Source organism: Peromyscus californicus, unplaced genomic scaffold (assembly GCF_007827085.1).
Source record: "Peromyscus californicus insignis strain IS unplaced genomic scaffold, ASM782708v3 Scaffold_7__1_contigs__length_154581171, whole genome shotgun sequence".
Taxonomy (NCBI): domain Eukaryota; kingdom Metazoa; phylum Chordata; class Mammalia; order Rodentia; family Cricetidae; genus Peromyscus; species Peromyscus californicus.
In genome coordinates, this window is record NW_026294595.1 from 141,904,726 (window position 1) to 141,931,976 (window position 27,251).

At 45.9% G+C, this 27,251-nt stretch overlaps 1 protein-coding gene across 3 annotated transcripts in view; it reads right to left on the reverse strand.

Moving 5' to 3' along the window:
- Positions 1 to 904: 904 nt before the first annotated feature.
- Znfx1 (zinc finger NFX1-type containing 1) overlaps positions 905 to 27,251 on the reverse strand; it is a 40,657-nt gene continuing 14,310 nt past the window's right edge. For all 3 annotated transcript variants that reach the window (XM_052725995.1, XM_052725993.1, XM_052725994.1), the window contains exons 4-14: positions 25,143 to 25,274; positions 23,265 to 23,413; positions 22,281 to 22,430; positions 13,870 to 13,984; positions 10,393 to 10,640; positions 8,907 to 9,046; positions 8,247 to 8,401; positions 7,340 to 7,485; positions 5,939 to 6,049; positions 5,565 to 5,660; positions 905 to 4,291 (exon numbers count right to left, since the gene is read on the reverse strand). In XM_052725995.1, coding sequence (XP_052581955.1) covers positions 1,850 to 4,291; positions 5,565 to 5,660; positions 5,939 to 6,049; positions 7,340 to 7,485; positions 8,247 to 8,401; positions 8,907 to 9,046; positions 10,393 to 10,640; positions 13,870 to 13,984; positions 22,281 to 22,430; positions 23,265 to 23,413; positions 25,143 to 25,274 — 3,884 coding nt within the window. In that variant the 3' untranslated portion in view covers positions 905 to 1,849. The remainder of the gene's footprint in view (positions 4,292 to 5,564; positions 5,661 to 5,938; positions 6,050 to 7,339; positions 7,486 to 8,246; positions 8,402 to 8,906; positions 9,047 to 10,392; positions 10,641 to 13,869; positions 13,985 to 22,280; positions 22,431 to 23,264; positions 23,414 to 25,142; positions 25,275 to 27,251) is intronic.

Consider the following 27,251-nt stretch of genomic DNA (forward strand, 5'->3'; position numbering starts at 1 on the left):
GTGGCTCCCTTCCTGATAAGCATTTTTTTTTTTTCTTTTGGTTTTTTGAGACAGGGTTTCTCTGTGTAGCTTTGCGCCTTTCCTGGAACTTACTTGGTAGCCCAGGCTGGCCTCGAACTCACAAAGATCCGCCTGCCTCTGCCTCCCGAGTGCTGGGATTAAAGGCGAGCGCCACCACCGCCCGGCCTAATAAGCATTCTTATGACATATCAAATGCAAGAAGTCCATTTTGAGTTCGGACTCCCTCCCCTCAGTTTAAAAAAGAACAGTTCTCCAGCCAGACATACTCTGGACTTAAAAGTCTATTCAGAACCACTGAGCTCACTCACACTTGCCAACATAGGGTTCTGTTTAGAAAATCAAGGATCAACCTGGTGCTGGGCTGTAGTTCAGACGAGACTGTACCTTTGGCAGAAAGATCCCCATGTTAAGGGCCAGGTGCAGGGACAAGTGAGAAGGCTCAGCCAGTAAAGGCAAGGCTGGTGACCTGAGCTCCATCCTGGGAACCCACACAGTAGAAAGCCAATTCCTTCCAGCTCTCCTCTGACCTCCACACATGTACCCAACCACAAGCCATATATAAATGTGTTCTAAAGAGCCAAGTGCAGACCTCTATTAGCAATATGCATGGATATGTAGATTCTCTCAGGGAACTCATGAGATATTTGCTGTAGGCTGACCAATGTCTTACCATGGGTCAGATTTGGCTCATCAGCTAAATGATCCACGCTACAAAAAACGATGCATGCCTCACCATAGACAGTACCCTACCCACAATTCTCTGGCCACCCAAGTTGCTACTGAAAGTTAGGAAGACAGACTGGGGTGGTAGTGGAGCCTAACTGAAGCCCTAGGTTCATCAGTTACCAATACAGTAAAAAACAAGCACAGATAGAGCCCAAAGGTTTTTTCAATCAGTATTTTTATTAATTGGCTTTATAGGCTAAAGTGCATAGTAAAGACAAAAAAAGGAAATGCATACATAAGAAAGGGGCTTTTCTGGCCAACATTAGAAAGGACCTGAGATGCCTAAATCTGTTCTAAGGAACACTGGACAGAGATAGAGATGCAGATGCAGGCCATGGGCCTGGGGCCAGGGCCTGCAGAAGCTGCTGGGATGCTAACCCTGCCCAGGCCAAGGCTGAAAGGGAGGGTGCCCGGATGAAGACTTCCAGGAGGTGCTGTAGACACTGAATGTGCAGACAGCACCACCACTGAACCTCCCCTACAGATGTCGAGACACACACCCCTCCCTCCCCTACCTCCACCCCTGCTCTTTGCAAGTTTCAGGAGGGTGCAGGGGTCACTCAGCCTGTGCCTACCGTGGAAGCCCCACCCCCACCCCGCTGGGATGGTGACCGTAACTGGGTCAAAAGGAGTTGGTGAGTGTCTGTCACAGGCCTCCATCTCCAGGAGGGCGGGAGCCCGAGGAGTAGGGTGCCGGATTCCGTGCTCCTTGGGTAAGTGGTTCCTAAAGTTCTGGGCCGCTGTTATTACAATGGAAGTTAGTCTGCAAGTTAAGGCCTGACCATGAGAAGCAGTGCACCCTGGGAGCATGCAGAAGTGCTGACCATGCCAGGATCCAGTTACCCTAACAGCCCCAGGTGGAGGCCAGATGCTCCCAGGAGTCCCACTTGATACAGAAGAGGAAGTGAGAAGTGTGGGCTCTGCTCAGTGCTGGAGGTAAAGTGCTTACTCTAGCGCAGGGGTACATCTAGAATCACGTGGGCAAACCCTAAAAGTGGATCCTTAAACAAGAGTGAAGACTAAAGGACACAAACTGTTTCCTCCCTAGGGAGCCAACCCTGGCTCTGAGGTTGCAGGGCAAAAGGCCTGGGGGTGCCATCTTCTACATCATCCTGCGGATCTCCTCAAAGTTCATCAGGTTGTTGGCTGTGTCTGACCAGGCAGGGTGCTGGGCTCCATCCATCTCCGGGGCTAGCTGGTTGCTCCTCTCCAGAGTGTGATTCTCACCACCAATCACCTCCTGGCACTCAGGACAGGTGGCCCTCTGCATGGCTCCCCCACACTCAGTGATCACATAGATGTGGCCGTTGGGGCACTTGAACCAATGGCCACGAGGAACACCCAAGGCCGTGACAATCTGTACCCGTTCTTCCTCTGAGATGCCCAGGCCAGAGCAGGGAAGGGTGCTTTTCAGGGCATCCATCTTTTTCTGCACCAGCTGTTCATCTTCCTGCGTGAACTTACGTGTCTTTTCAAGAATATTCCGGATGCTGGAGACCTCTTTTGCTATACTGCCTTTCACCTTCTCCTCTGCCATCTTGCAGCGCATCAGGAGGGTCACCAGATAGGTGAGCCTCTGGATTTCACTCTGGAGGTCGCTCAGTTCCTGGCTACTGAAGCTCAGGCGCTTCCTGGCCAGCCACTCATGGACCTGGTCGAGTCGAGTCCTCACTTTCTGACGTTCAAAGTAATGCACCTTTTCCAGGGACCCCTCCAGGTTGGCCAAGTGGTCGTAGAAGGTGATGGAATTTTCCACAAGGCCCAGGTCCTTCACTGATAGGTTTTGCTGGGCCAGCTTCTCTGTGAGCATCAGGAATTCTTCAGGACGCAGCTGGTGGAAGAGAGTCTTGCTCTCCAGCAGCGCCTGAAGTTGTTCCTGGCTGGCTGCGATCTCCCCTGCAGAGCCCTGGATCTTTTCCTTGATGATTTCTATCTCTTCCAGCCGCTGTTTGATGCTGGTTCCATACCTCAGGTTTTTTCGGATGGGTACCTGGCAGATGGGGCAGACCTTCAACTTGATGGCAACTTCATCATCCTTCTGCTCATTCATGTAGCGGTCCAAGGCTTGCACCTCGAAGATGTGACTGCAGTCTTCCAGCTGCACAAAGCGGGCATCAGGCTCATCTTCAAAGCCAAAAAAGATTTGGGTGACCTCATCCAGTTGGCAGACACGGCACTTCTTGGGACATGGCTCCCCACACAGACCAATGCAAGGGTGGCCGCAAGCCAGCAGCTTAGTACAAGGCACGTAGCACGGGGGCCGGTTGCAGGGCTCCGAGCAGAGTTTGGTGCACTGGTAGTGCTGGCAGCGCCAGACACAGGGCTCCACGCAGGGGCTGCACAGCTCCCCACACTTCTTCTTGCACTGGCTGTGGACACAGCGGTTCTGACATGTCCGCTGGCAGGGTGGGCACTCACCGATGCAGGGCTCCTGGCACTTGTGTGAGCAGATAAGCAGGCGCTTGCAGGGCTGCTGACAGCGCTCATGGAAGCGCCCTTCAAAGCAACTGTGACAGGAGCCTGGGCAAGGATGGCCACAGTCTAGGATGGTGCCACACTTGGTGCTGCACTTGACGGTCAGACCGTGTTTCAGATCTTCCACATGGCCACACTTCACCTGTTGACTGTGCCCGCACCTCAGTTTTACAGTGACCTTTTCTGGACACAGCCGCACGCAATCCTCCCCACACAGGTAGCTGCATCTGTGGCCACATCTTAGTACCTTGGGGCAAGGCTCCTGGCAGCAAAAATCTGACTCTGGCATTGAACAAGGGACCATCTGTTTGTGACCACACCGAAGGATGATTTTGGGCACTTTGACCTGACAAGACTGACACTCCTGGAAGCAAACAAGTGGGCACCGGTGCCCATCCGGGCAGATGACTTTCTGGCATGGCTTCATGCACTGGAACTCCTTGTGGGAGGAGTCATACGGGTGGCAGGCACGTGTGCACACATGCCCGCAGGCCAACCGGAACTCACAGGGCAGGATGCAGCCTCCTTCTGGCACTTGCTGGAAGTCAGAAGCTTTGGATACAAGGGTGTGGGTTTCAGGGTGGTTCTGGCAGCAGAGGCGGAGGGCTGGGCCTATTTGGTTGTTCTCTCGAAGGGTGTGAATGATCTTGCTCCACAAGGGCACCTTGGCAAGCATCTGCATGTTCCCGATGCAGTACATGCCTCTTTTGGCCCGAGACAAGGCTACGCAGATGCGGTTGGGGGTCTGGAGGAAGCCCACCTTGCCCTCTGGGTTGCTCCGCACTAGGGAGAGGAGGACGATGTCATTCTCCTCTCCTTGGTACTTGTCCACCACATGGACCTTGATGCCGGCAAATGTCTTGACAGGCATGAGTTTGCGCAAGCAGAAGAGCTGCCCTGTGTAAGTGGTCAGGATGGTGATCTGGGAGGGCAGGTACTCCTGGCACAGGAAGTACTGGCACAGCTCCACCACAAAGTGTGCCTCGTGCTGGTTCTGGTGGCTTTTGCCTTCTTGGATCTCCTGTTCGGGAAAGTTGTGCTCCACAAAGAAAAGGTTGGAGGAGACCCCCTGAAAAGCAAGACGACATGTCAGAGACGCCCTTGTGGTACACTTCCCTTTCCTTCAGCACTGGAACTGAACCCAGAGCCTCACACATACTAAGCTGGTGCTGTACCTCTGAGCTACACCAAGCTCTTGGCACTTCTTGTCTTACGGACACTGACCACTGACCCTCAGGAAGAGACTGTGCTTTTTGTACCCTCCACCTTACAACCTGCTGAAGTTGGTCACATGTGCTTGATCTAGGCACGGAGCTAGAGAATAATTAAGCCTATTTTCGTTTTCCAAGTATCTAATCACCTGCCATGGCCGAGGCAACAGACAGTAGCTGTGGTAAGAAGCAGCTGATGTGCTGACTGCCGCACAGGCCCCTCCACACAGCTGGAGACAGGTGGAGTCACCATTCTTATTGCACAGAACACCATGACACCGGCATCTCTTGCCTCACTTGCCCAAGTTCACACAGCTACCAAGTGTCAAAACTGATTTAAACAGGTCAAGATCCCGTGTCTGTCCCATTCCTCCCTAAGGCTCAGCAGTCCTTAACTAGCTCTGCTTCTCCTTCTCTTTACAGATTAGATCGTATTTTATATATATATATATATCATATATTATATATGATATCATATATGGAGAGAGTTTCGTTTTTTTCAAGACAGGGTTTCTCTGTGTAACAGTTCTGACTGTCTTGGAACTCGCTTTGTAGACCAGGCTGGCCTTAAACTCAAGAGATAGGCCTACCTCTGCCTCCTGAGTGCTGGTTTTAAAAACATGCACCACCACTGCCCAACTCAGATTCTAACTTTATTTTTAATTTTGTGTGTGTGTGTGTGTCTCCATATGTGGGTATGTGCACCTGAGTGTGAGTGCCCATGAAGATTAGAAGATACAGAGAGGCCCAGAGATGATCAGTGTTGGAGCCCCTGGAACTGGAGTTAGAGGCTGTGAGGTCCCCAGTGTGGGTGCTGGGAACTACATTTTAGTCCTCTGCAAAAGCAGTACACATTTTTTTTTTTTTAAATTACACAAAGTCTCTTTATTATATAGCTCTTGCTGTCCTGGAACTCATTATGTAGACCAGGCTGGCCTCAAAGTCACAGAGATCCACCTGCCTCTGTCTTCCAAGTGCTAGGATTAAAGGTGAGCACCACCATGCTGGCTTCAGTTCATGCTTGAAGCACTGAGCCATCTCTCCAGCCCCTCTACTACTTTCAAAAGCCTTTATTTCTTCCCAAGGAAAGGAAACCACCTAAGCTGCTGACACCAGGTAGGACAGACTGACCTTAATCTGCTCATACTTGAGAACAGAGGGATGATTCTCCAGATCCTGGTAAATGTGGGGGGTCAACAGACGGGCAATTTCAGGACGCATGCGGTGCTGAAACAACAGGCGTCATTAGCAACAAGAGCAAGACAAAGGGCCCTTTCTCTGGGAGTGCAGTACCAGCAGGAAACCTACAGAGCGGCCACTGAAGAGCAGCAACTGGGAGAAAGGATGATGCAAGCTGCTAGGTCCCACAAAGCATGGGACCTTGCAGTGGTTGAAACAGTACTTCTGATGGGCTATTTCAGGTAAGCCAGCTCTTAACTGCTGGCAGGTGGCACACACCCAGGAACCTTCTAGCTGTCTGTAGCAACACAAACCCCGCAGCTCACCTGGTGATTCAGACGGACGAAGGGGATGTTCACTTTTACCAGCCGCTCAAACAGGGACACCTCAAGGTTGAAGTTCTTGGCCAGATCATACACGTTAGCACTGGGGCGCAGCTGGGGAGAGAAACATGGCTGCGAGTTATCTGCTGCAACACACTGATCACCCCGCAGCGTGCGTTTCCAGCACCGCTGTCGAAAGGTGGTGTACTAGTCTAGGTGCTGACAGGCTAAGGATTAATAGGAGAGGACTGTGAAGACCCCAAGATGATGTAATGGAGAGCCCAGGGGCGGGAATTCTTTAGGCCTCTGAACAGTGACATCTGAGTTGACAACAGCATGGACAAAGCCGCCAGTCGTTCATTCATTTGTAAAGAGCCATGGAAGGGGACAGGAAGGACAATGGATGGGAGCCCTGAGAGAAAGAATGGGGCGAGCCAGAGCCAGCCCACTCTTGTTTTTTGAGATGGTCTTGCTATGCAGCAGCTTCTAGGTCAGCTATAGCTAGCTGTGCATGTCCCTATAATCCCATACTTGGGTCAGGAGAATAAAGCCATCCTCAGCTACCAATCAAATTCAAGGCTAGCCTGGGCTACATGAGACCATCTCAAAACCAAAGAAGCTTGATTTTTGACATCAAGAGCAGTGGGAAGCCTCTGAGGACTTTAAGAGTGCCATGCTCTCATTGCCTGGGATTTTAAGGTTTTGGTTCTTCTGAGGCAGGTGTGTCAGTGTGTAGCACAAGCTGGCCATGCCCGGCTAATTTACTTCTTGGGTTTTTTAAAATTCACTTTGGTTCTTTTTCAGGAGACAGACCAGCAGGTAGCAAAAATGGAAGTAAAAGACTAAAGAACTTTCTATGCAATTGTCCATGGTGAGGGCTGGAGAGATGGCTCTGTGGTTAGAACACTGGCTGCTCTTACAGAGGATCCAAATTCACTTCCTAGCACCCATGCAGGAGCTCACAACTGACTGTAACTGCAGTCTGGCGCCCTCTTCTGGCCTCTGCAGACACTGCAGGTGTGTGGTGCACTGACACACACGCAGGCAGACAAAGCATCCACCACACACTTGAAAACTGTTTACATAAAAAATTTTAAAGGCATGGTGAACTTGAACTAAGCAAGGTGTACAGTTCTATAATCCCAGCAGTCTGAGGCAGGAGGATTACAAGTTTGAGGCCGACCTAGTCTGTATGGCTCCCAGGGTAGAAGGCCTGCCTAGCATGTGTGGCCCTGGGTGCAATCTCCAGCAGTGGCACTGGAGAGGAAAATAACATGGGATTCAAGGAAGAGAATAAGCACAGGAAGTCACCAATCAGCTTGAGGACTGTTAAACAGAGAGGCCAGGGTCTTCTCTCTCCTGTCTTCCAGAGCACACCCCATCCTCTAGGAATTCTTGCTTTACCTGCTGGTGGTCCCCAATCAGAATGAGATGCTGGCAAGCTTTGCTTAGCGTGGCAATGGTGTGGGCCTCAAGAACCTCAGCAGCCTCTTCTACAATGACGATCCGAGGCTCCACCTGCTGGAGGATCTGGCGGTACTTGGCAGCACCTCAAATCAGGAAAGATGAGAAAGGCTCCTTTGAGGAGGGGCACAGAATCCAAAGGGCTACCTCCTGTCCACCTTTCCTGGGCTGGCAGACAACTAAGCCCTCCTGCTCATCTGAGACTAGAGTGGCACTAGAGGGAGAGGGGGGCACTGAGGGAGGGTGGGCACTGAGGGAGAGTGGGCACTGAGGGAGGGGGGCACTGAGGGAGGGTGGGCACCGAGGGATAGTGGGCACTGAGAGAGAGGGGGGCACTGAGGGAGGGTGGGCACTGAGAGGGGGGCACTGAGGGAGAGTGGGCACTGAGGGAGAGTGGGCACTGAGAGAGAGGGGAGCACCGAGGGAGGGTGGGCACCGAGGGAGAGTGGGCACTGAGAGAGAGGGGGGCACTGAGGGAGAGTGGGCACTGAAAGAGAGGGGGGCACTGAGGGAGGGTGGGCACTGAGGGAGAGGGTGGGCACTGAGGGAGGGGGGCACTGAGGGAGGGTGGGCACCGAGGGAGAGTGGGCGCTGAGAGAGAGGGTGGGCACTGAGGGAGGGGGGCACTGAGGGAGGGTGGACACCGAGGGTACTGAGTGGTCCTGAGCTTTATGCTTGTTTGTTATTGTTTTGAGTTTTAAGCTCTGCAGCAACAAACAGGAAAACATCACCAAGAGTTCCCAAGACAAGGGTGGCTTACAACACTCTCACCATATTTTTCTTCATCTGATGCGATCTGGACACCAAGGTGAACTTGGCTTGAACAGGTCAATCCCCCGCTTCCTACCTGTGGTTGTCATGCCCACAACCTGGGCATCTTTAAGGATGTGCAGGTCCTCCTGGACTCTCAGCTCGGCCATTCTTTCTGCTGAGGTGCGGTACTGGCGTTCATAGCTGAGGATCCTCCGGCGAGTGTCAGCTTGGTACATCTGCAGCCATAGCCTGGAGAAGGAAGAAGCAGGGAAAGGAAGCCTTGCTTTTGTAAGTGTGTTTGAGTAAATGATGTGCCAGTTCCTGAAGTGAATCCTAAAACCCTACAGAGTCAACAGGCCAGGCAGGGAGAATGAGAGACGCAGAATTACAGAAAACAAGAGTCTAAAGGCTGGGTGGTGGTGGCGCACACCTTTAATCAGCACTTGGGAGGCAGAGGCTGAGGCAGCCAGGGCTACACTGTGAAACTCTGTCTCAAAAAACAAAAACAAAAACCAAGAAGCATCTAAAATGCCCCATAAAAGATGTTGCGAGTCATCAGGAGGCAGGAGGGAAGTCCAGGCAGGCAGAGGGTAGAGAGACACAGCTCTGCTGTCAAAGCTTCCCAGTGGCTCTCTACTTCTCACCTGAGCTGTAGGAGGTCCTGCCCAATCTGACCCATTCCCCATTTTAGGAACAGAAAGAAATTCTGTGGGAAATGATACAGACTACCTAGGCTTGGGCACCGTACCCGTACCTGTAAAGCTGCCAGCGAGTGTTCAGGTCCAGCTGCCAGATGTCTTGGATGGCATCAGCCTCAGCCTCAGTCATGGTGTTCAGTTTGCGAAGCTCAACTTTCACTTTCCTCTTCATTTTCTTTCTCTGGTTACGCTGGGTCTGTAGACATCAATATCAGGCTGTGAGCAGAGGTCCCCAGCACAGAAGCAAAGGAGTTACCACCCAGCGAACTTCATCTAATTCTCTCAACAGTTACTCCATCATGAGAAGCTGAACAAAGACTCTAGAACCAGCCTGGGCCACAAACCTATCTTCTCTCTTCTTAGGCAGTGTGACCTAGGGTGCTGGCTGCCAACTTGGCAATGTGAGGAACCCTGAGAAGGACCTCCACTGGCCAGCAATGGCTGTCACTGCCCATCTTACACACACTGTCTCAGATACCATCACAACATTTTCCAACAGGTGTGTTTGTGCCATCCCCTCTCCTTCCCTTCCCCTGTTACTCCATCTGAACTCACTTTGACTACTATCTATTTCTCTTTCTAAAATGGGTGTGTGTCTAAAATCACAGCAGAGGGGATTGGGCTTTTGGTAAATGTTGCCTAGAAGCAGGTGCTTAATACTGGGCTTGCCATAGGCCGGCTACAATGGTCCAATGCACTCACAGTATCTTAAGAGAAAGCACTCCCTTCTGGCTCTGTCACTGAATGAGGTTACAAGATTTGATGAAGACTGGTGTGTGAAACAGATGTCACCACACTAAAGCCCCCATCCCAAGTGATTCAAGACAGAAAAAAAACCCAATGCATAGTCCCGAGAACTGGGCTCAGGCCTCTGCACCGCCCCCCCCCCCCCCCCCCCCCCCCCCCCCCCCCCCCCCCCCGTAAAGCACAGAGCATCAGATGAAAACTATTGCATCCCAATTGTCCTCCAGAGACCTTCATTCTGAGTAAGGGTTTCAGACTGGTATCTGGAGTAGCCATTCTCCTGCTATAGCACATAGTAAACGCTTAACCATGGGGAAAGCTGACACAGGACTCGCACTCACACACTCCTGCTCTAAGGTAAGTGCCAGACTCCAGGGTGACTGAAGGTTGAAGCCTGCTCTCCTGGTGTACTTTCATCCTCTGCATCTGCACTGGCTGCTCAGACAACGTGGGTTGTCTGAGAAGGTACACGGAAGAATGAAATACTGACACCATGGTGTGACGCCATGTGCCACAATCTTCTGAAGACTTCCGAGAGGCACCTGGCACCTGCTTCTTGTCTAAGTTCTTAGTTCTTGTGGGCCCCTCTGACTGACCACAGCTTTCCTACCCTCAGGTTAGGTGTAAGATGGTCCATCCGCCTGCCCACGCGCCTGCTGTGAGGATGAAGTGAAGTAACAGTAGTAACAGTAGTGGTCCAAACCTCCAGTGCCTATCTTGGCAGGACCTGACCTAAGTCTTCTTGGTAAACCTGACTCCTCTTCCCATTCTGGGCCTTAGGGAAGGAAGGGAGTTTACCTCCCACTCTTCTGTGTCTTGCTCCTGTCCAGCCGTGGTTCCAGACCCATACTGGTCTAGTCTCATGGCCAAAAGCAGTTTAGCCAACTCCTGGTCCGCCACATTCTCTTCCTTCTTTCTTCGCCGGGGTCTCACCACCTCTTCCTCTTCAATCACTCGGTCTGCTTGAATCAGGTCGGCTTCCTCTGCAATCTCGATCAGGGAACCTTCCTCTTCCCCTTCCTCCTCCTCTTCCCCTTCTGCCTGGGCTAAGAAAGGAAGCAGGTGGGACAGGGGCACCTATAAGAGCTCACACACAAGACAGTTTCACGGCAATAAGCAGTCCTGGGAAGGGAAGTGAGAGGAATGCCAGGAACAGAGACTTAACAGTTTTTGTATGTTTGTTACACTTTATGATTGTTTAAAAATAATATAAAAGGCTTTTTTTTCCCTTCTTTTTGGAGACAGAGTTTCATTGTGTAGTCCTGGAACTTGCTATGAAAACCAGGCTGGCCTCGAGCTGTTAGAGATCCACCTGCCTCTGCCTCCTGAGTGCTGGAATTAAAGGTGTGCACTACCAGGCCCAGCCAAAAATGCCTTTTAAGAAAGGTTTTACTCGGGCTGGAGAGATGGCTCAGAGGTTAAGAGCACTGGGTGCTCTTCCAGAGGTCCTGAGTTCAATTCCCAGCAACCACATGGTGGCTTACAACCATCTGTAATGAGATCTGGTACCCTCTTCTGGCCTGCAGTCATACATGCGGTATACATAATAAATAAATAAATCTTTTTTTTTTTTTTTTTAAAGATTTATTTATTTATTATGTATACAGTATTCTGTCTGCACGTATCTCTGCAGGCCAGAAGAGGGCACCAGATCTCATTACAGATGGTTGTGAGCCACCATGTGGTTGCTGGGAATTGAACTCAGGACCTCTGGAAGAGCAGTCAGTGCTCTTAACCTCTGAGCCATCTCTCCAGCCCCCAAATAAATAAATCTTAAAAAAAAAAAAAAAAAAAAAGAAAGGTTTTACTCATAGCCGGGCGTGGTGGCGCACGCCTTTAATCCCAGCACTCGGGAGGCAGAGCCAGGTGGATCTCTGTGAGTTCAAGGCCAGCCTGGGCTACAGAGTGAGTTCCAGGAAAAGGCGCAAAGTTACACAGAGAAACTCTGTCTCGAAAAACCAAAAAAAAAAAAAAAAGAAAGAAAGGTTTTACTCTATCATATATACAAATGAGGATAAGTACAAATAAAATGTATGTGTGAAAATCATTTATTTTTAATGTATATGGATTTTTTGCCTGCATGTATGTCTGTATACCACAAGTGTGTCTGATGTTGCTGTTCAATCCTCCAGGGCTAGATGAAGTGAACCCTCTGTAAAAGCAACCAATGATCGTAACTGCTGAGCCCTCTCCAGCCTCTCACTCTGCAGTTTTTGTTTCTTCTTTGAGATAGTCTTGCTATACAGCCTAGGTTGGCCTCTAATTCCTGAGGGCTGGGATCATAATTGTGCATAACCATATGTTAAGTCCTCTGGTTTTTTAAATTGACTTTTATTATTATCTCTGTGTGTGTGTGTGTGTGTGTGTGTGTGTGTGTGTGTGTGTGTGTGTGTATGTTGAGAAAAGTTCTCATACAGACCAAGCTGACTTTGAAGTTGTTATACAGTTGGGTTTTTTGAAAAAGCATTTCTCAACAGCCCTGCCTATCCTAGAACTCACTATATAGACCAGGCTAGCTTTGAACTCACAAGGATCTGTCTGCTTTTGCCTACCTAGAGCTGGGATTAAAGGCGTGTGTCACTATGTCTGGCTTGAAGTTGTTCTATAGTTGAGGATGACCTTGAACTTCTGATCCTCCTGCCTCTACCTCCTGAGTCCTGGGATTACAGGCATGTGCCACCATGTTCAGTGTCAGGGGTGCTGAGGATGGAGCCTACAGCTTTTGCACGTTAGGCAAGCAATCGACTGAGCTACAGCTCTTGCTTTAACTCCCCGGTTTCTGACAAGCACTTCCATGTTCGTTCTGAACAACTTTAATTTGTAGTGCGCTGTTCAGTGTATGGCTTTCCTGTGAAGTCTTTTGCTGACTGGCTCAGATTTGTTAAGTATGGGCACTGCATGTGAGTCATGTGGTTCTGGCTTTCACTGCACTCCAGCTTGCTACAAGCTGCAGGAAGATGAAATAGAGATTCAGCCATATATGATAAAGCTATACCTGGAAGAATCAAGGAATTCTTCCAGAGAAAAAGGTCAAATCTCAGGGAGTATTTGGTGTTATTCGGCTTTTAATATATCAGTTGTTTCCTGCTATGAATTTGTGTGTTCTCATAATTTCCCCAAGAACTTATAACAATCAGTGTGGATGGATCATTCCTTGGGCATATATATTTAAAGTACTTGGATAAGGTCACATAGACAAGGCTTTCGGCCTCCTGGTGTCCTGCTCCCTTTTTAGAATTTGAATTGGATATCTGCCTTCTGCAAATATCCCCTTTAGCTAGCATCCAAACATAGAGCCAGCTCCAAATAAAGCATCCAAAGACAAGCTGACACATAGAATAGCTGGTCAGACCACCCACTAGGTGCCTGAATCCCCTGAATTAAGGTAAACACCCTTATGAAGACATTGCCGGTCTCCTAGGCCAAGCACCTGGCTCCTAGGTGCACAGCTTTGCTCCTTGTGCAAATCAAGCTCACATCTCCCCTCCTTTCACATCTCTAGAGCAATTTTTTAGAACAAAAGGGTTTTCTTCATACTAGGTACTTCAAGCTATGATTACAAATTGACTCCTCCCCCACTCTGTCAGAAAGCAGCGGCATAGGAAAATAGAGGTAGTTTTATTTTAGTGACTTATAGACGTTTTTACCTAACCACCTGTAAGATTGTAGTTTGAGCATGTTTATGACAGACTTGTAACGTTTCACCTAACCACTTATAAGAATATATTTTGAGGACATAAATTCCCTTTCTGATTTATTCCAGCCCTCATCTGACCCTACCTCCTCTATTCACCCCCCTTTGGGTTGCAAATGGCAGCTCTGGGGGGACCTTGAAAGTCTCGCATTGCACTGTGAAAGAGTTACTGTTGGTGAGGCTGTAGACCGGTTCCCTAGAGGACTGGCAGAATTTGGGTGGCAGAGGAATAAAGTGGATGGATGAAAGAGCTCCGTGTAGCCGGGCGGTGGTGGCGCACGCCTTTAATCCCAGCACTCGGGAGGCTGAGCCAGGCGGATCTCTGTGAGTTCGAGGCCAGCCTGGTCTCCAAAGCGAGTTCCAGGAAAGGCGCAAAGCTACACAGAGAAACCCTGTCTCGAAAAAACCAAAAAAAAAAAAAAAAAAAAAAAAAGAGCTCCGTGTACTTAGATTCAATCCCTCAGATTATTCGCACCGTTAGTAGCGTCTCTTCTGGACCCCTGGGAAGGAAGCTAAAGAGGCTGGACCCCAATGGTTTCTGTTACCAGCTGAAGGTGTGTTGGGTCATATGAACATCTTACCTGTGCTCTCAGGTCCTGCTGGAGGAGTACTCTGAGTGAAAGAACCCACACCAAGTCCCAGCCATTCAAGCATCATGGAATGCTTCGAGGGCTGGACACAGACCCAGTCAGCATCCTGTGAAGGAAGAATTGTCAGTCATGAGAATTCTGTGACAACCAGTATGAAGACAGTGTCTCCTCAAAGGATTTAAAATTCTTTCCTGCCGGGCAGTTGGTGGTACACACCTTTAATCCCTAGCACTTGGGATGCAGAGGCAGATCTCTGAGTTAGAGGCCACCCTGATCTACAGAGTGAGTTCCATGACAGCCAGAACTACATAGAGAAACCCCATCTCAGGAAAAAAAAAAATTCCTGAGGGCAAATCTCAAGAGCAGGTTCTTGCTTGGTTTTTATGAAGTCCCAGGTTCTAATCCAAGTATAGAAAATGTAAACCCGAACATTAAGGTACAGAGGCTTCTAGGTTGCTGATACATATCTGTGATCCTAGCACTTGGGAGATTGAGGCAGAGGGATCAGAGGCATAAAGGCCAGCCTCAGCTATATAGTGAGTTTGAGACCAACATGGGCTACCTGTGTCCTTGTCTTAAAAGAAAAAAAAATAAAATAAAATGAAATGTGGAGGCTACAAACCTGGACCATTTAATACCATTTACACAAAATGCTAAAATCCAAATATCTAGCCTGTCCTGACAAGTCAGGAGAACCTTGGCAACAAACCTTTGTACCAAATGGCAGTGGGCAGCTAGAGCTGAGCTGTACCATGCAGGTGGCCACAGGCCTCTCGGTCCTTCTGTTTCCCATCAAGCCCAGCGAGACAAGGCCAGCCACCTTGCTGAGACAGTCTTCAGAACTCCTGGCAGTGTAATTACACACTGGCTTACTTGGGATCACATTGGCACAAACCCCACATTCAGTATATGCCACTCTCCTGTCAACTACCAAGTCCGTGAGACTTCAAGGAACAATGGTAGACTTCAAGGAACAATGGCAATAGAATGCCCCTTCCTTCTGGAGTATGCAGAAGGTGTGGTAAGGGAAAACACTGGACCAACAAATGTAGATCAACAAGGGACAGGCAAGGTAATCTTTTGCCTCGGTCTTCGGGAAACTCCCAGAGGGACCTCAGGCAGGCCCCCACAGCAAATGCAGTTCAAACCTTTCCTGCAGTTGTAGAGGAAACCCCTACTCAGAGCAATTAAATAACCAAATGCTTACTGGAATAAATCATGCTGGTCAGGATGACAAAACAGAGAGAATAGAAAATTCAGGAAAAAACATAAAGAAACTTTTTGGCAAACTTCTATAAATGAACAAAGACCAAAAGTAACAATAAAAATAAATGGAGTTTTGTTGTCTGGTCTGGTAGACACAGGTGCGGACGTTACCATAATTGCACCAGAATTTTGGGATCCAACTTGGCCTCTTCAGGAGGTAAACATTCAACTGTTAGGAATTGGAACATTATTTCAAGTGAAACAGAGTGCAAGATGGCTCGAATGTATAGGTCCAGAAGGACAGAGAGGAAAATTAAAACCATATGTGGCTAACATAGCTATGAACCTGTGGGGTTGAGACCTGTTGCAACAATGGAATACTCAGATTAATATCCCTCCAATCTCAGAAACAAATCATAAACTAGCACATGTTTCTGAGAGAAATATTAGAAGATATTATTCTAATGAGTGGTCACCAGCCATCCATATTATACAAGAACAGGGCACAACAACTGATGATCTCCCAAAGACACCAACAGCTCTACCTTTAAAATGGTTAACAGACAAGCCTGTACGAGTTCAGGATTGGCCTTTAACAACAGAGAAACTCCAGGCTTTAGAAGAGCTGGTAGAAGAACAGTTAAATGCTTAGCATATTGAAGAATCAACCAGCCTTTGGAATTCTCCTGTATTTGTTATTAAAAAGAAATCTGGTAAATGGAGAATGGTAACAGACCTTAGAGCAATTAACAAAGTAATTCAGCCAATGGGCTCTCTACAATCTGGAATTCCTTTGCCTACTCTGTTACCAAAAGGATGGCCTCTCATAGTTATTGATTTAAAAGACTGTTTCTTTTCAATACCCTTACAAGAAAAAGACAGAGAAAGATTTGTTTTCACGGTGCCTACTTATAATTCTCAACCGGTTAAAAGATTTCAATGGAGGGTCCTCCCACAGGGAAGGTTGAATAGCCCAACTCTGTGCCAATATTTTGTACAACAGCCATTGGAAGTGATACGTAAAAAATTTCCTAAATCTATAATTTATCATTATATGGATGATATTTTACTAGCTGACTCAAATGCAGATACTTTAGAAAGAATGTTTGAAGAAGTAAAGAAAATTTTGCCTTGCTGGGGATTACAAATTGCCCCTGAAAAGATACAAAGAGGAGATTCTCTTAATTATGTAGGATATAAAATAGAGCTACAAAAAATTAGACCCCAAAAGGTGCAAATTAGGAGAGATCGACTACAGACACTTAATGACTTTCAAAGATTATTTGGAGACATTTCTCATCTACGAACTATTGTTGGGGTAAAAAATGATGAACTAAATAATTTGTTCAAAACCTTAGAAGGTGACAAGGACTTAAATAGTCCAAGAGAATTATCACTGGAAGCTGAGAAAGAATTGGCCTTGGTAGAAAAGAAAGTACATGAAGGACACGTGGATCGTATTGATCCAAAGCTGGATTGTATTTTGGTTATTTTACCTTCTAGGCATTCTCCTACAGGAATATTAATGCAGAGGGAAGATATTATATTGGAATGGATATTTTTACCAAATAAAAAATTAAAAACTTGGGGGCTGGAGAGATGGCTCAGAGGTTAAGAGCACTGACCGCTCTTCCAGAGCTCCTGAGTTCAATTCCCAGCAACCACATGGTGGCTCACAACCATCTGTTATGAGATCTGGTGCCCTCTTCTGGCCTGCAGGCATACATGCTGTATACATAATAAATAAATAAATAAATCAAAAAAAAAATTAAAAACTTATGTGGAAAAAAATCTCTGACTTGATTTGGAAAGGAAAATTGAGACTTCGTCAATTAGCAGGAATAGACCCAGCAGAAATTGTCGTACCTTTAACTAAGGAGGACATTGAAAAATTATGGACAGAAAGTGAACCTTGGCAAAGAGCTTGCAGTAATTTTTTGGGAGAAATTAACAGCAAATATCCCAAAAGCGATAGAATCAATCTTATAAAGAGAGCTGATTGGATCTTGCCTCGAATTGTACGGAAAAAACCCATATCTGGAGTTCGTACATTTTATACAGATGCCAACAAACAAGGAAAGGCAGGTTACAAATCAGAAAATTTAAGTAAAGTGGTTCAAAGCCCTTATAATTCAGTTCAAAAATCAGAATTGTATGCTATTCTGTTGGTATTAATGGATTTTTCAGAACCTCTCAACATAGTTACTGACTCTCAGTATGCTAAAAGAGTGGTATTACATATTGAGACTGCAGAATTTATCCCTGATGCTTCAAAATTAACTTCACTATTTACTCAATTACAAGATACAATCAGGAAAAGGAGTCATCCTTTATATATAACTCATATCCGATCCCATACTGGTCTGCCAGGCCCTCTAGCATAAGGCAATGATGAGATTGATAAATTATTGATAGGAAATGTGCTGGAGGCCTCAGAATTTCATAAAAAACATCATGTCAACAGTAAAGGTTTAAAAAAGGATTTTTCCATAACCTGGCAACAAGCCAAAGAAATAGTAAAGAAATATCCTACTCGTTCCTTGTACAATCAAACGCCATTACCAGCAGGATGTAATCCAAAGGGTACTCAGAGGAATGAATTCTGGCAGATGGACATGTTTCACTTCACAGAATTTGGAAAATTGATATATGTACACCATACCATTGATACTTATTCAGGATTTCAATGGGCAACTGCTTTGAGTTCTGAAAAGGCTGATTCTGTAATCACTCATTTGCTAGAAGTTATGGCCATCATGGGTATACCTGCACAAATCAAAACTGACAATGCTCCAGAATATGTCTCTGTTAAAATGAAACAGTTTTTTGCTTATTACAATATAAAGCATATTACAGGTATACCACATAATCCTACAGGTCAAGCAGTTATAGAAAGATCAAACAGAACTCTAAAGGATATGCTAAATAAACAGAAGGGGGTAACAAAAAACCCCAGAAATAGACTGCATAATGTTCTATTAACTTTGAATTTTCTCAATGCCAATGAGAAAGGAACAACAGCTGCAGAGAGACATTGGATAATAGAAAAAACTACAGAATTAAATCAACCTATATACTTTAAGGATGTGCTGACCTCAGAATGGAAACCAGGGTATGTGTTACGTTGGGGACGAGGTTTTGCTTTTGTTTCTATAGGAGAAGATAAGCTGTAGATACCATCAAAATTGATAAAGGTTCGATTTGAACAAGAGAGACCTCTTAATTAAAGGAGGTGATAGTTCATCAACCAGCATGACCATCCAATTTAAACTAACTTATACCAATAACACATGCCTTTTCATTTAATCAGATAACTTGTCAAAAAGGAACCTCCCCAAAATTAGTCTTGGGGAAAGGTTTTTGTTTTTGTCTTTTAGGAGAATGAAGGCTAAGGAATCTGAAGAACACTGGACAAATGAGACAACTGAAGAAAAGGGACAAATCATCTGTGCCAGGAAACAGTAAAATGGCCTATTGGCATATCATCTATAAAAAATTTTATAAGTCTTCCTAAATGTTTGTTTCTGCTCTTCTCTAAAGAAATTTAACACTATTGGTCTTCTTGTAGTCCCAGTTCAACTAAAATTTAAAGCTGACTTTGGAGTTGGAGAATGGCTGTCTCCTTCTTTAAACTCAAGCATGTTGTTAAAAGGAAAATACAAGCCGGGCGGTGGTGGCGCACGCCTTTAATCCCAGCACTCGGGAGGCAGAGCCAGGCGGATCTCTGTGAGTTCGAGGCCAGCCTGGTCTCCAAAGCGAGTTCCAGGAAAGGCGCAAAGCTACACAGAGAAACCCTGTCTCGAAAAACAAAAAAAACAAAAAAACAAAAAGGAAAATACAAACTCCCTGTATCATGCCAGAAGAAAAGAGCCATTTTCTGCTATGGGACAGGAGAAAAACCAAATTAATTAAGTGACTATTCTATTACTAATCTCAACTCTTTGATTCTATTCTGATTCTTTAAACTTTTCTTAAAGTATGAATTTTACATCAAAATTTACAAGATTAATATAGATATAGATATAGATATAGATATATATACATTTTAAACTTTGTTAAGATATGAATGGTCATATAGAGTACTAACTATTTCTAGAAAAAAGGCTTCAATTAGCTGCATATATATAGTCTTTGTGTTCGAGTCTCTTATCAGTTTTCTGCAGGAAATCACGGCCAGGTCTAACATCAACTGGAGTCTCCAGGAAGAAGATGGGGCCCCACAAAAACAACAATTCCACATGGACAATAATAACATCACTAAGCTGACAAACATCATCTACAGATCAGCTTTGAACTACAAGGTGCTCAGAGCAATTTTGAGATGACTAGCTGAGATGATCCAGTCTCAAAGACTACTTGAATAAGGACTTGAGATAAACCCCGAACTTTGGCATTATACACAGACTGGGTAACGAAAGATATAGTTACCTTTCCTAGAATTTGACAATTAACCTAAAATTTTTCTTTTCAGGATAAAGATACCTTCGCCCATACCCAGCAGGAAGCAATTTTAAGAAAACGACACCCACATTCCCAAGAGGTAGGATGGGAGGTTTTTGGTCGTTTAATGAGTTATGGATATTGTCATTGTTTATGATGGTTGGTTACAAGTTGTTAATTGTTAATGGTCAGGAAAAAAGCTGGACATGGAGATTAGATTCAGAGATTTTGTTTAAAAAAGAGAAAAGAATATAGATATGAGATAGATCTCTGAATCTATTCTGAGAAAAAAGATAAAGAATAATAGGATAAATGGGTAGATCACTGAATCTACACTAAAAAGAAAAAGAGGAAGATATAAAAATGACATAAGGTAGATTACTGAATCTATTATGAAAAGAAAAAATACTTTTAAAAAGGAATTACTTGTTTTAAATAGGATAAGTAATGAAAATTTTTTGTCTGAATTTGTCAAATGTTACTGGACTGGACATTGTTATATATTAATGGAGTTTTTTGTCTGAATCTGTCAAATGTTAATGGACTAGACATTGTTAATGTAATTTTAACTGTGTATATTGTATATACTTATTGGACATAATTTTTCTTGTATTAGTTATAAGCTGTTTTAAATTTTAGACAAAAAAGGGGAAATGTGGTGGTATTGTGTTCCCCAAAATACTGTGCACCCTAATAAACTTATCTGGGGTCAGAGACAGAACAGCCACTAGATACAAAGGCTAGAAAATGGTGGCACTCACACCTTTAATCCTAGCACTCCAGAGGTAGAAATCCCTCTGGATCTCTGTGAGTTCAAGGCCACATTGGAAACGGCCAGGCATGGTGACACATGCCTTTAATCGCAGAAAGCGAGCCTTTAATCCTAGGGAGTGGTGGTAGAAAGCAGAAAGGTATATAAGGCGTGAGGACCAGAAACTAGAAGCATTTAGCTGGTTAAGCTTTCAGACTTCTAGCAGCACAGTTCAGCTGAGAGCCATTCGGATATGAGGACACAGAGGCTTCCAGTCTGAGGAAACAAGACCAGCTGAGAAGTTGGCCAGGTGAGGTTAGCTGTGGCTTGTTCTATCTCTCTGACCATCCAGCATTTCACCCCAATAACTGGCCCCGGGTTTGATTTTATTAATAAGACTCTCTAAGATTCCTGCTATACTTCTGGTTATGATTTTCTTCCATATGACACTTATAACTGGGCACGATGTCATAAGCCTATAATTCCAGCCTCTAGGAGGTGAGGGCAGGAGGATTAGGAGCTCCAGGTCCTCATGGGCGTGGATTACATAATAAATGCAAGGCCAACCTGTTAGAAATCCTAGCCACTCCCCCAGCTACATGAGTGAGAGTGTGCTGTCCAATAGCCAGGCAAGATGCTTAGTCAAATTAAGGCCTTACGTCCTACATAATCTGTGCACTGTGTGATCACGTAATTTGCTTGCAGTGTGATCAAGTAATCTATGCGTACACATGGTATAGCTATGTAAGCCCATAAGCGCATGTGTGTGTGGGGGACCTATGAATGTGGGTTCCACCTACTCCTCCCCTCTCTTCCTGCACCATCATTCCATAGGCCTATGCACATCCCTTCTATTCCCTTCCCTTAATAAACTCCTATAGTGGGTTTTATTGTACATTATGGCTTTTCTTGACTGGTCAACAGCACTGCTTAATGAATAACACAACCTGGGATATATGAGACTGTCTCAAAAAACAAGCAAATGGGCTGGAGAGACAGCTCAGCAGTTAAGAGCACTGGTAGATTTTCCAGGGGGCCTGAGTTCAACTGCCAACATCCACGTGGTGCTCACAACTGTTTCTAACTCCAGTTCTAGGGGATAGTGCCTTCTTCTTATGTCTGTGGGCACCAGGCACAAAAATGGTGCATAGACATACATGCAGGCAAAACACCCACACACAAAAAATTAAACTAAACAAAAACAAAGCACGTCTTTAACCACAGAACTTGAGACACAGAGGTAGTTGGATCTCTGTGAGTTTGAGATCAGCCTGGTCTACAGATTGAGACCATATTTCAAACAAACACAACAGTCTCAAACGGAAACTCCACAAACACTTGAGTTCTGAGGTTTACATATATTAACTTGTTTGTCCAAATAGTAATCCTCTAACAATAAAGTTGATCAGTAAAAAATTTCCATTTTTGTTGTTTTTTGGAGACAGCATTTTAAGGTGCATCCTTAGAACTCACTATGTTACTCTAGGCTGGCCTGGGGCCTGCAGTGATCCTGACTCTGCTGCTGGGAGCTAGGCATATGCCACTGTATCTACCGAAACTACCACGTTTTTCTAAGTCAAATTTACAAGTGCCAGCAGTTTCATAGTGCTCAATTTAATGCTACTGTTTTCAATGTGTCTGTGTGTGTGTGTTTGTGTGTATGTGTGTTTGTGTGTGTGTGTGCCCATGTGCTGGGGACCAATTGTGGGGCCTTGCTCTCTTGTTAGTTAAGTACTCTTCTACTAAGTAAACCCCCGAAATCCAATTTAATGTTACTCTCTTTTTGAAGCATATAAAATCAAGTAATGTGTCTAAAGCAAAGCCTATCCAGGTTCAAACCCAGCAGGTGGACTGCAGAGCCTGGCTCCTGACCAGGACCCTCAACTGCTTCACATCACAAGAAACTCTTCACCAGCAACATCAGACCTACAGACAAATAAGGCTCTGGGCCATGGCTTCTGTGGGAGCTGCCTCCATGTGCTGAGCATCCTCCTGGCAGCCCTACCTGCACAGGTCCATTCACGAGGCTGTCCCAGTGATGTGGTGAGATGTACTTCTCCAGGTGTTGTTCCCGAAGGACACCACGCATGGTGCACTCCAGGGTCTTGGCCCCTTCCTGAACCTCTTGCTCTGACTCTTTCATCTCTGTGACAATCTGCCAAGAACAGACAGAAAGAGGCAATGAAGAGACACTCTCCACCAAAGCCAGTCTCTCCCCTGAGAGAAAGTCAAGAAAGGAAAAGCAAGAATGAGTAATAAATAAACACCAGTCAACAAACCAGTTTCTCAAGTACATCGTGTGGTCTTGAAACCCATGGACTAATGGCTGTTCAATGGCTGACCAGGCAGTAAGCAAGGCAAGCAGAGGACACAGTGGAAAACAGGCCTGAGGCGTTCTGGCTCAGACTTCAAGCCTCCTTGATAACAAGACCTGGGATTTTTTTCTGCACTTGTTTAACAGACAGGTTTTTGCTACATTGCCCAGGCTGGTCACAAACTTCTGATTTAATCAACCCTTCTTGCCTCAGTTTCCCTAATAGCTGGGAATAAAGGTCTGTGCCACTGTACCCAGTTATGATTTTGATTGGGCACCCTGCTCAGATAAAAAGACTCTTCTCAAGCTGGGAATGACAGCATATGCCTTTAATCCCAGCATTCTGGAGGCAGAGGCAGGTGTATCTCTGCATTTGAGGCCAGCCTGGTCTACGGAGTGAGTTCCAGGACAGCCAGGGGTACATGGAGAAAGCCTGTCTTGAAAAACAGACACTTCACAGTAGGCTGTAGTGTGGATGGTTTGGGGGAAGCAGACTGAAGCCTGGTGGGGTAAGAGAGGAGCTTTTGCACGCTCTGACTTGAGCAACAAAAGAGCCGCAGAATGAAATGCTAGAAGGAAGCTGGTCCTTCAGAGGGTTGAGAAGTCTGCCAGATGGTGGCTGCTAGGTCAGGCGGGTTGCTTGAGGCCCTCAGTTATTCCAGTGCTGGGACTTACACTCATGTAGGCCCTTCGCAGGTGCATGGGGAGGGTGCGGCGGAATTCCCGCTTGTTCCTCAGCTCCCTCAGGGTGAACTGCTTCAGGATCTCACTGTTGCTCCTTCCACCCACTCGCACAATGCTGGGCTTCTGACATCTGTAAATGCCTGTGAAGCAACATGCGGTATTACAGGGCTGAGAAGAGCGAGGCTGACTTTGCTCAGATGAGAGTAATGTGTGTCAAGGATCTTATCTCAATTGGTCCCTTAGGGAACAAAGTTGTGCTTATAGGACGTTTACCCCATTTTGTGTGAGAAGGCTACAAATAAAATGTAGGCTGCCAAGCAGAAAAGTGCAGTGCTTAAGAGCAAGGCCAAGGCTTGAACAAACAAACAAACAACAACAGAGTAAGGCTGTGGACTTAGGACAGAGAGAGAGAGAGCTCTTGGCTCAATACTTAATGCTGTAGAGGACAAGCGGACAGCAAGGCACTGAATTGGTGGCTGGTCTGTGTAAGAACTAGAGACAGTGAGTGGCAATGTCCCTGTGTGGTTACAGTCTGAATAAGTAAAAGCCCATCTCTGCAGCTCCTAGCACATCCCAGCAGAAACAAAAAGCCAAGACATGGGGCCCATCCACACATGGGATGGCTGCTTATATGACGGAGACTCAGCTTTAGATTGGCTTTCCTGTCTTACATCCTGGCTCATTAACCCACTTACTCCAACATCCATAGCTCTAACACTGAAGGACCTGCTGCTGTAAATACACAGAGGACCTGGGCTGACTGCTGGGCAGTCTCCAGGGGCTTATGTAGGTGGAAAAAACACAGAGAAATACAGAGCAGTGTTTCCACAAAAGGAAGAGTGCACACTTATTTATTCATTGGGGTAAATAGCACTAAGAAGACTTATTTTATCTTTATTTTATTTGTATACATGACTGTGTTGCCAGGGGCCCATGGAGGACAGAAGAGGGTGTCTAATTCCCTGGAGTTGGTGTCACAGGTAGACTGAAAGGTGTTCAATGTGGGTGCTGGGAACTGAACTCAGGTCCTCCAGAAGAGCACCAGGTACTCTTAACCACTCTGCCATTTCTCCAGCCCCTAATGAGTATTTTTTGAGTGATTAATATGTTGTGTAAATACAGTAAGAATCTTTCCAGCCTTTAATGTTTACAGCCCAGAGCATAGACAAAAATAAATAAATAAATAAATAAAAATTACTGGGGCTGTAGAGATGGCTCATCAGTTAGGATCATGAGTTGCTCAGGACCTGGCTTTGATTTCCAGCACCACCACAGCAGCTCACAAGCATCTATAACTCTAGTTTCAGGGTACTGGATATCCTGTTAGTCTCTGACAGCACTAGGCATTCATGTGGTATACAGACATACATGCAGGCAAACACCCAAACACATAAATACAAATAAACTAATCTTCAAAAAGTCAAAATAAAAAAAAGAAAAAGAAAACAGAGAAAGGGGATATAACTTGGGGGCAATGGGACAAGTGTACTTGAGACATGCAAGGCTTGAAGAATGAGTGGGTACAGGCTGGGCTAGATGTACTCAAGCTGAGGTGGGGAGGGCAGAAGGGGGTAGCCAAGGGAGAAGAGCTCAAGGACTGAAGGTGACTGGCGCCCCTAGGGTTGGGAAGCAGAAAGACAGACAGAGAGCTCAGGGCACAGAGTGGGAAAGAAAGCCTTGCACGCCAGGGTAAGTAAGGACTGTGGACAAAGACAAGAAAGCCACTGAAGTTGTTGACATTTTGTGTGTGCAAGCCTGCCTGTCTGTGCACATGTGGTGCTGAGGATGGAGGCCAGGGCCTTGTGATGTACCTCTGGGCTATATCTCCAGCCCCAGTAGAAAACAATTTTGCCAGGAGACATTTATTACCTTCTAGAAACTGGTCCAAAGCATGATTAGTATAACATACAACCAAGATGGGGAACTTCTGAGCACTAATTTGCCAAACAGACTCGTTGGTCAGAAGGGCTTGAACAATTTTTAGACCCACGTAAGTTTTGCCTAGAAAATAAGGAAAAGACAAGTTAGAAAATGTAGATTTTTTTTCAGTTTAATATTTTTATTAATTAACTTAAAAGGTAAACAACTGTGTATTTCAAATCTTTATTAAACATATTCATCTGCTGGGCGGTGGTGGTACACGCCTTTAATCCCAGCACTCAGGAGGCAGAGGCAGGAGGATCTCTGTGAGTTTGAGGCCAGTCTGGGATACAGAATGAGTTCCAGAAAAGGCGCCAAAGCTACAGAGAAACCCTGTCTCGAAAACAAAACAAAAATTTGCTTACATGGAGAAAAGACAGACACAGAATTTCAAATAACAGTCCACTATCTGCTTAAAAATATTCTCATTAGCCAGATGTGTTGGCACAGACCTATAATCCCAATACTTGGAAGGTAAAGGCAGGAGGATTGCTGTGAATTCAATGTCAGCCTGCACTACATAGTGAGACTGTCTTATAAAAAAAAGAATTATTCCTCCTTCTTTCACGAGAATGAACTGGAAGACAAAAAGAGACTTTTATAATGCATAAAAGCTAGATGAAAAAAAGAAAAAAACTTGTGGGTTTTTTTTTTTTTTAAGGTTTATTTATTAGGTATACAGTGTTCTGCCTGCATGTATGCCTGTGTGCCAGAAGAGGGCACCAGATCTCATTCTAGATGGTTGTGAGCCACCATGTGGGTGCTGGGAATTGAACTTAGGTCCTCTGGAAGAACAGCCAGTGCTCTTAACCTCTGAGCCATCTCTCCAGCCCCCTTGTATGTGGTTGTTTTTTTTTTTTTTTTTTTTTTTTTTTTTTTGAGACAGGCCTCATGTAGCCCAGGGTAGCCCAGGAACTATGTAGCAGAAGATGACCTTCAATTCCTGGTCCTTCTGCCTCTACCCTTCAAGAGCTAGGATTACAGATTCGAACCACTACCTCTTGGTTATTTGGTGCTAGTTTCATGCATGCCGGCCATGCATACAACCTACCTAAATTAATTCCACGCCCAGCCTAGATGAAAATTCTGATGTGGATTTCTTTCACTTTTAACTCTGATAATGGAGACAGAAGACACAAGTGCCATATTTCAGTTAGACAATGCACAGGACACTCAGGGCCACTCACGCTCCAGGAAGCCCTGGTTTGTCTCCAAACTGACTCCCACGGCCTCTCCTCACAGCAGTCTTGGGTTGCTGACTCCTGTTTGTGTGCCGCACACTTCACTGACTTACTAGATGGGGGCTGTATAGACAACGGCTGCCACCTCAGCTTCCTGCCTTAGCTGGACCAGACTCTGCCTCCCTGTCATCACAGGATGCCAGTCTCAAAATGTAGATCTTGTTGGACTAATCAATTAATTAGACCAACTATTCATTTATGTAGAGACAGTATCTATGCTGCCCAGGCTAGTCTTCAATTCCTGAGCCCAAGTGCTTTTCCCATCTCAGTCTCCCAAGCAGCTGAACTACAGTAGGTATACACTGGCTCATGAAGAATATTTTTAAAAATCCATTTGTTGTTGTTTTGAGACTCCATCTCATGTGGCCCATGCTGGCCTTGAACTCTTGCTCCTCCTCATTCCACAGTACTGGCTCAACTTTTTTGTCGTCATCATCATCATCATCATCATCATCATCCCCCCCCCCCAACAGAGTTTCTGTGTGTAGCCCTGGATGTCCTGGAATTCACTTTGTAGACCAGGCTGTCCTCAAACTCAGAGATCCATCTGCCTCTGCCTCCCAAATACTAGGATTAAAGGCCTGTGCCACGACCGACTGGCATGGCTCAATAATCCCCCCCACCCACCCCCCACCCCCGAGACAGGGTTTCTCTGTGTAGCTTTGGAGCCTGTCCTGGATCTCGCTCTGTAGACCAGGCTGGCCTCGAACTCATAGAGATCCGCCTGGCTCTGCCTCCTGAGTGCTGGGATTAAAGGTATGTGCCACCACCGCCTGACAGCTGGGAGCTAATATTAAAAACTTCTTTAAAAAATACA